Source organism: Prosopis cineraria, unplaced genomic scaffold (assembly GCF_029017545.1).
Source record: "Prosopis cineraria cultivar Desert tree isolate PC_DT_omini unplaced genomic scaffold, ASM2901754v1 PC5, whole genome shotgun sequence".
Taxonomy (NCBI): domain Eukaryota; kingdom Viridiplantae; phylum Streptophyta; class Magnoliopsida; order Fabales; family Fabaceae; genus Prosopis; species Prosopis cineraria.
Genome location: NW_026555336.1, coordinates 35,536,671 through 35,546,128, shown reverse-complemented (window position 1 = coordinate 35,546,128; position 9,458 = coordinate 35,536,671). Strand labels below are relative to the sequence as shown.

Sequence of the window (9,458 nt, the reverse complement as noted above, 5' to 3'; positions counted from 1 at the left end):
GAAAGAAAACAAAATTGATATGTTTTATTAATTATTTATCAAATCCAGCCATCCAACTTAAATCATATCAAATCCATCAAAGAATTCCATTAACCTGGGAGGACTGTGTAGAACAAAGGTATGATCATCATTAAACATAAAAGCTTGGTCAAAGTGATCTTTTTCCGTAGATGGCCAACAATGTTGTGCTTCTTCAACATTTGTCATAGAATTATTGTTGCTCATGCGGCTTCCTTGACCTTGTATCTCAGCTTCTTTGCCTTTATGGTTGAGAGCAAGAGGAATCACAGGCATAGAATCTAGAGATGTGTGAACATTTCGAGCCTCTTCTAATTGTGAAGCACTAGATTTTAAAGATTCTTTATGTTTCATGGGTCTTTTGGTTTGCTTAGTAATTCCAAGTTTCTTGCACAAATGAGTGTTCCAATGATTCTTTACTTGATTGTCTGTTCTTCCAGGCACCCTTCCAGCTATTAGAGACCACCTGTATGGTTAACAAAAATGATAATGATTATATATAACATTTGCATTCTCCCTTTCTAATAATCATATTTTTAAATCACCTGCATTCCTTCTTCTTTTTTTCGCCTTGAAACTGCATATGATATATTGTCATCCTTTATCTTGCTATTTTTGTTTTTACAGCTAAATTATATAATTGCAATTACAACATATCTACATTCACCTGCCTATCTAATCTTGGTTGCTTTCCTTTAGGAAAATCAATGCGTAGTACTCATTTGAATGGATTGAAACTTAAGCATGATGTTTTTAAAAAAAGAAATCAATGATTTGATACATGAAATTTACTTGAAGTCTCAAACCTTCCAAGTATACTTTAACTTTTGAAGTGTATACTTAGTTGAAGTTGTGGCAGAGAAGTCCAATTATTGGTAGCTTTTTGTCTGCTTAGATACATCAGAATAGTAAAACTACTACGACAAGCGCTTTTTGACATACGTTTAAATAATTTTCCTGTTGGAGAAATATTGTATAAACACACACACACACACACACACACACACACACAAAGCAAGAAAGTCAAGTTTGAGAGCTTCATTCAGTCAGAACATAATCTAACTTTTTATATTTCTGAGGCTCTTGGTAGTACGGAGAATACAAGATCCAAGATGCTTCAAACGTATCCTTGCTGCAGATTTATTTTTTGTTCGCCTTAGTAGTTAGGGGAAAAAACAGAGAGAAAGGAAAAAAAATGTAGAGGATGGAATTGAACCTCTTTTTTCTCTTAAAAAAAGAATGATTAAAAAGGCATAGACGCGAGGTGTTTGTGGTTCATCATTCAAGTGAGTCTCATCCACTTAAATATACCGTCATCTAAGTAAATATCATATATTTTATGTTTATATTTTTCTTTTTTAAAAAATTGATGGGTTAAAGGGAAATTTGACCTATAAACAAGCCACTAATATTAAAAAATAAATTGTTAAAGGGCTTTGGCTTATAAATTATCAATCCTAGAATATCTAAGATGTTAAACTCATTTTTCGTGTGATGCTAATATTTAACTTTTGAAAATGATACAATATAATTTATGTTAATAAAAATTACATTTGATCATTACTTGACCAAAAAATAATATGAAAAATAAAAAAATTATAGAAAAAAACACAAATTATGGAGAATAACTCAAAAATTATGAACAATAATTTAAAAAAATCACAGAAAAATATAAAGAAAATAATTTTTGAGATCTTTTTCTGTCATTTGGTCAACTATTGGTCATGGACTTATAGCTTAGTTGTCAAATGGCTATTTAATCCAAAAATAAAAGAAATTACTAGTAATTCCTAGAAAGATAAGGACGGAAAGTTCAGTATTTATAAAATTGACATCAAATTAAACACTTTAATTTGAAATTTAATATCTGCATCCCAAAGCATTATAAGTATAACTGTTTATATAAAAAAACGGTAGTTAAAACCTTAAAAATATTAATGATAATTAATTAAAAATATTGATGATAATTAATTCATAAACAAAACAACGCTGCTCTTTACTAAAATTAAAGTACATTCAATATCAGTTTTACGCTAAATTTTAAGTGAGGAGTCGTTTTACGTTCATTTCCCCAGCTGCGGTCCATTTACACTAATTTGCCCATTTGCTTCTTGTTTTGATCTGAACAGAAAACCTTTTCAGAACATCTTGGACCATTTTAGGCTGTCTTTTATTGACGCACCGTTAATTTCACTGCCTCTGAAAAAATATGCTTTTAAATCCAAAACATGTGTTCAAGCTTCGAACGTATCTGTTCTTTATCAGATTAATGAATATATTAAAGAGAGCTAGCGCTAAAGCCTAAAAGTCAACTTGCTTTCTCACAAGCAACTTAATATGTGAAAAGGAAATATATATATATATATATATATTCCATGCGTTAATTTAATTTGATGTAATTAAACAACCATTAATCTTCTATCATACTGACATGATGCAAAAAAATCAAGTATTCAAGTGTCATGTTACCTTGAAAACACACACAACGGAGATTTTGTTATATATTATATAAAAGTAACTGAAAAATATATAACGTAATGAAGTCTAAAAGAAGAAGTAGTGGCGAAGTGACGTGAACCTGTTTCCAAGAAGATTATGGAGTCGAATGATGAGGTCGTCTTCTTCCTCTGTAAAACTGCCATGTTTGACGTTTGGACTGAGATAGTTGAGCCATCTTAACCTGCAGCTCTTCCCACTCCTCATCAAGCCTATCATCATCATCATCATTATTTAACTCACGTCCTCAATTCACACACATTTATAATTGTGATGCTCAAATATGTATTTCCAGAATCAAATAATATATATAATACCAGTGACTTTGGAAATGCGGTTCCAGTGCTTTCTTCCATGAACTCCGATGTATTCCATCAAAACCCTGTCTTCTTCCTCCGTCCACAGTCCTTTCTTGTACTCGTTCCCTTCTCCTCCTTTCATCGTTTTCATTTCTGAAACTCAGAGATATAGAGAGAGTTAGAGAGTTCCGAATCTGAAACTGAGCTTCTTCCACTGTTTGAGAGAGGGTTTCAGTGTTTGGGTAATTTTGGGATGCTATTGGGTTATATATATCCTGAAGCGGGGTTAATTTGTGTAGTAAAATATCTTTTTTTTTCCGTCGTAAATTTTTGAAAAAATTTAACGCGCTGATTACTATAATTACTGCTCTATCTCCCTTTTTCACTGCTGGAACATGACATGCAAGAGCCCCGCTGGCTTTTCAGCCTAATAAATATAAAAACGTGTACTTTTCAGCCTTATATATTCATTGATGTTTACACATCATGCGCACCAAAATATTTTTATTTGCATTTATTATTAATAACCTAATTTCTCAAAGGAAGATCTCTTTAGTCACAAGGAAGAAACTTATCAATATATTTCATCTGTCTTTATTATAAGGCATGTTGATAGAAGAAATGAGTCATTCTTATTTATAAGCTTGATGATGTATTAGTTAAATTTTTTTAATATCACTTCTATTTAAAAATATTAATTATAGGGAAGAATAGAATGCAAATTTAAAATTTTTTTATTTAACTACAAGTAAAATCTTAAATTTATTTCATTTTTAAATAAAATTAATGATTTAATTATATTTTCTCAGTTTTAATGAGGTGGTCAGAAGTGACTTGCAATAAGAATGGGAGGGGATAAAATAAAATTATATTATGTATTAATGTCATATAAATTTATTTATATATTATTCTTTCTAGAATAATTTGAATACTCACTAAATTCTTGAATAAGGGGCGGATAGCCTTAAAACTTAACAAAGAGAAAATTACATATAGATTTCATATATATAAGAAAGCTAATTATTTAAAATTTTTGTTTACTTATAAATACTAAAGTTTAACATGTAAATATAGAAACTTGCCTTATAAACAGACTAAATAAGTAATTAATTTTTTTATTTAGGATCTGACCGCAAGTCTCCCTTCAATAAATACAAAAGGCCAAATCTAGCCAATATCTCTCATATATAGAATAAAACGCAAGACAAATGAACATGGCTTAAAAGTACCACATCATTCATATTCTATTCAATAAAATTATACCAATTCAATTAAATAAAATTTCATGTGTTAATATTTTTAATGAATCTTTTTAAATAAAGTGTTTCCTAAAGGTTTTGCCTTCTCTCTTTTTACATTAATAATCAGTGATATGATCAATTTATATTTATAATCTTCCAGCATGTCATGTTTTACTTGAATAGTACAAAAATGATGTAGTATATTGAGTCTATGTAAAAATTTCTTATAACTTATGTTTCAAATTTAGATAAAGTATGGTAAGAAATGTGTATAGTAAATATTTGTGAGTCGAGAATGGGGAAAGTTGGCCCGAAATTGGAGAATCTGAAAGCGGGGTGGGGAAAAAGTAAAAGAGGGAGGGGTATAAAAGGAAAGAAGCCAGAATTGAGGGGGGCATAAATGCGGGAGATGTGCCCTTCCTAACATCCAGGACAGCCTCACACCACCGTTGCTTTCTAATTAAATTTTTGCAGCCTGTCATGCCGGCCCCACGTTTTTATTGGCTTCTTGGTCCCATTATTATTTCAATTTTCAAATTAATTTTTTATACACTGGATTTTTTTTTTTTTTTTTGTTATGACTTTTCCACACTATTTGAAATAAACCGTTCTCACTCCTTTCTAGTTGAGGAAGATGGGACAACCAACAAAAGAGCTGCTGCCTAGTTGTCGACAATGATTAGTTGTTTTCGTTTATTTACGAAGTTATATTATGGATTGTACAATTTAAGGAGTGATTGATATTTTTACGTCCCAAATAAATGTGTGAAATGACCCTCATGAATGTATGGAATGGAATGAATGGAATGACTTGCCCTCATCGTAGTATAAAACATTTATGTGCTGTTTGATTATTAAAAAAATAAAATAAAATAGATTAAAAATATAAAGATAAAGATGAGATGATCGGAAAGAATAATAAACTATATTCATAAATAAGAGAAATAATTTAATTTATGAGATTATGAATTATAATTTATAAAATTTTTAAAAGGTGTGATGATTTTTACATTTATAATATATATTAATAAGTTTTATCATATTTATTATGAGAAGAAATGATAATTTAATTTATTTTTGTGTTTTTTTAATATATTTAATTTCATTTCTTTTAGTAACCAAATGGAACCTAGGTTTGAAAAATACTCTGTTGGTTTCACAATATAAGATGAAATTTAGATGCTTTTCCTGGTCTTAAATATAAAACAATGTGTGATATTTTATAACTTTTCCCCTAAGTATAACCTTTCTTCATCTATTATTACTTTGTGTGATCAGGGAATGATGTTTTAAAGGAATCAGCTAGGTACTTCGAAAGCATTAAAGAAGACCACAAAGGCACAAATTCATTTTAGAACATGATTTATATAAAGAATAATAACTAAATAATTTTATGTGACACTTTCATATAATGAGTCATTAATATATTTTTTATAAAATGTCTCTAATTAATAAATAAAAAGACTTAACCCACATTGAAAAATGATGAATATTAATTTGTAATTTATGCGTGTACATAAATTAATAATTTTATTACACATAGAAGAATGCAAATAGCAGTTAAACTTTAACGTAGACATTAGATAAAAAAATTAAATTCAAATTATGAGAAAGAGATGAATGAAACGTCTTCGCAGGAATCACGTCCGATAAAACCGATAATGATAATATTAAAATCTAACATAATCAGACATAAAAAAGGGCGGCAAACTCTGTTTCGATCCTGAGCCAGATCTTATTTTTGTGGCAAGAGAAAACGTGGTTAAGAAATAAGTTCTTCATAACCAATACCCAACATGGTTATAACAATTTTTTTTTTTGAAAGAGGTTTTGACGAAATATTTAAATGTATGCATTGTACAGAGAGTGAAAAATGAGTCATGGTCACTGGCACAACCTGATGACCGGAATATATTTTATAATTTTTAAATAGAAACTGTATGCTTCAAAGTTCAAACTTCATTAATCAAAAACAAAAACCAGAAGACAAAAACAAAAACAAAAACAGAAACAGAAACAGAAACAGAAACAAAGGAAGAGCAAAGATACATGAGATCATTCCTAGGGGCATAATAGCCTTCATCATCCACCAATTTCTGATAAGAATGTGATATGGACCAAAGAAACAAAAATCAACATTAAGACCGAGTAAACCGATATTAATTAATATCAACAATATTGATTATAACTTCATCAACTTGTGCCTTCTAGTTGGGGAAATGAGTGGTTTCGAAAGCTAACAGTGATACATGAACCTTGAGTGCACACGTGGAGTAATATATCACGCAAAAAAATCGTTTAATATTGGCTCAATTAATTAGAAACACAATGCTTTGATTCTTAATATGTCATGAAAATAATACTTCATAACTTGAAGATTGAGAATTTTATGAGTGAAGTGCTCCATCTGATCCTTAGTATAAAATACTTTTAATTACTCTATAATGATTAAGAAAAATAATAAAAAATAATTTGTATCATTGAAAATAAATGATACTCTCTCTGTTTATCTTTTTAGAGAAAATTTGTTCATATTTCAAGTATTTTCAATATTTTAAAGCAATATTTAACACCTTTCGTTACCGATGGAGTAATTTATTATTCCCCCTTTTAATATTGTAAAAAAGTTTAAATTTTAATTGAATTAGAGTCTTTATTTAATTAATTAATTATCTTTAAAATTATATTTTTATATTTATTTTTATTTAATAGATTGTGTCAAATAAAAAGTCTCACCGAGATATCTCTTAGTCAAGAGTGTTTTTGAAACAATTATTAATTATTAATTACACATTATTAATAAAATAAAAATAATTTCAAATAAGCCCGTATTTACTATTCTAGTTCTTTATATAAAACAAAGTTTGAAAGCGTTTTTAGTCCTAAACACTTGTTTTTAAATTTCACTCCTTATATATTTCTTGTTATTTAAATTCCTAAATAATAATTTATTACAATTATTAATTACAAAAAAGGATAAAATTAACAAGTTACATTTTTTTACAATTTAATATTATAACTAGAATTTTTTAATAAACCTGGAGTTTATTAACCATGTGTCATATCGGGGACAAGGGAGTATTTTTCTTTCAGTCGGATATTTAATCATTTACTTCTCCAATGTATATTAGTCATTTTTTAAAAATATAATCTGATCTATTTTATGGGTCACTGGTTGATAGAATTGTTTTATTTTAAATTGAAATTCTCAAATTATCTTTAAAAAGTAAGAGAAAAAAGATTAAAAAATTATATTATTTTTTTTCTTTTTACTTGCAAATTATATAAAATTTCACTTACTTTTATTTTTTATATTTTATTATATTAATATGGATGAGATTAATAAAAATAACTTATACTTCATAAGACTGGACGGAGTATGTTTTAGTGGTGCACTTAATGATTACAAAATAATTATTATGGCCACATGTTCTATTAATTGTAGAAAACAGGACATGAACGTGGGAGCACCATCTGAATAAACCCAGACTTGTCCTGCAACGTGGAGGAAGTATTCAAAAATTTGTTGAGGAAGGCACATGCTTTGATTTCAGTTTGAATTTTTAATTGCCGATTCTGAGTTTATCATCATTAATTGTTACTACTTTAAATTTAAAGATTCATAAATCTTTCCCTTTGATTGTTCAAGTACTAACTAACTTATATCAACAAAAGTTAATTTAATTAATAAGAAATTAGTTTATAACCTTTAAGATTGTGCGATTAAATTTTATTATTGATGTGAAATAATATTTGTGAACAATATCTAAGTACTTCTGCAAGTACTCTTTGAGCATTGAGATATGCTATAACTTTAATGTTTATATTTAATATTCAATCATATTTTAAATAGAATTATCTTTAATAAAACAATAACTGCAACAAAAAAAATTATTAAACATATGGGCCTTGGTCGCATAGGGGTAACATAAACGTTAATCTAATATTTACCAAATGTTCAATTAAAATAAGATGCAATGCTTACTTACGGCCAAACAAGGGGGAAAAAGGAAAAATGCACACATTCTAGCATTCCTTTTTTTTTTTTTTATTGAACTCCTGATGATATTTGTATGTGTTTCCTTATTCAATATTATTTAATTTAATATTTATGATACAGTATTTTTGTATCGGACTCCATCAGCCCCAAATTATAAAGTATTTTTGAAAAAATTTGAGCATTCCTAAATGATACTTTCACAAAAGTGAAATTTAAAGAATGATTTTTTTTAATGTTATTCTTGTCATGTATTCTGTCTCTTTGACATTCTTTTATAAATAAAATATTGACTATTTTTTTTTAAATTTATATTTTCATCTTTCAAAAAAAATATTTTATTTAATAAATTTTATTAATATGTACTTCTTTCATTTAAAAATATAAAGTATTTTTTGAGAAGTTTAAAGTTAAAAAATGTAATACATTTTTAGTCTTTCAAAATATAATTATTGTCTTTTTTTAAATACCTCTATTAATAAATAATTTTATATTTATTGTATGATATTTAATAAAGATAAATATAAAAAGATAATGTTAATTTAAAAATAAATAAGTATTTTATTAAAAATAAAATTTAATTAAAAATATTTTATATTTTTAAATAAATAGAGTATAATTTTATTTTAAAGTTTTCTATAAGTTATAAGTTAAAATATGGGAAGTACTATTTATTGCAAGGAATATCCTTTTGAGAAAGGAAGACGGTGATTATTAGGTGGGAAACAATTAAATGCCCAACAACCAAACCTACCTCCTTCCATTCCCTTGCTTTCCGGTTTCACGTCCGTTACGGTTCTCTGGTCTCTTAGGCAGTTATATTGATGTATTTAATTATTTAATTTCCAAGTTTGACAGAATAATAACAATGATTGGATATCAATTTTCAATGCAATGCAGATAGAAGTTGAAATGATCCTAAAATTTCTCAAAAGTTTGTTAAAATATGTGCAAAAATATCTAAGAAGAAACGGAATCCAATGAATATGCCAAAAAAAAAAAGAATTATTAATTATTAATTCCGTGCCGTGGCCATCAAATTCTCAGTTTCGGCCTGAATTGTCAAGTGTCACGCGCACGCACTGGCACAAATAAACAAAAGAGCCCACTCGAATGGTTGCATTCAAGTGCTAACTTCTTGACATGTTTGGTTCGATTTATTGGAAAAGGTTCATGGGATATTTAGCAGGAGGGCAGTTCACAACGTGCAATGCATAACTCTTGTTTCAGAATTCACGGGGTTAAAAGAAAAAGGAACGAAAATGGCTGTTCTTGAATACATGATTTGAATGAGCGTACCTACATTTACCAGCATCACTGAGATGAATAATCCATCACAATTACTGTAACCACAGTGAATTCTTGACCCAGTTGCCAGCTCATTCGTCTCCATTCCTTCAAAGTTAG

The 9,458-nt window shown here is 28.1% G+C and overlaps 1 protein-coding gene across 1 annotated transcript; it reads right to left on the bottom strand.

The window, feature by feature from the left end:
• On the bottom strand, window positions 1-3,035 carry LOC129311942 (transcription factor WER-like). Its single transcript, XM_054954452.1, has 3 exons — window positions 2,832-3,035; window positions 2,597-2,726; window positions 1-484 (listed from the first exon to the last, which is right to left on the bottom strand). The coding sequence occupies exons 1-3, from the start codon at window positions 2,962-2,964 to the stop codon at window positions 58-60; spliced, it is 690 nt and encodes a 229-aa protein (XP_054810427.1). The 5' UTR covers window positions 2,965-3,035; the 3' UTR covers window positions 1-57.
• Window positions 3,036-9,458: the final 6,423 nt, after the last annotated feature.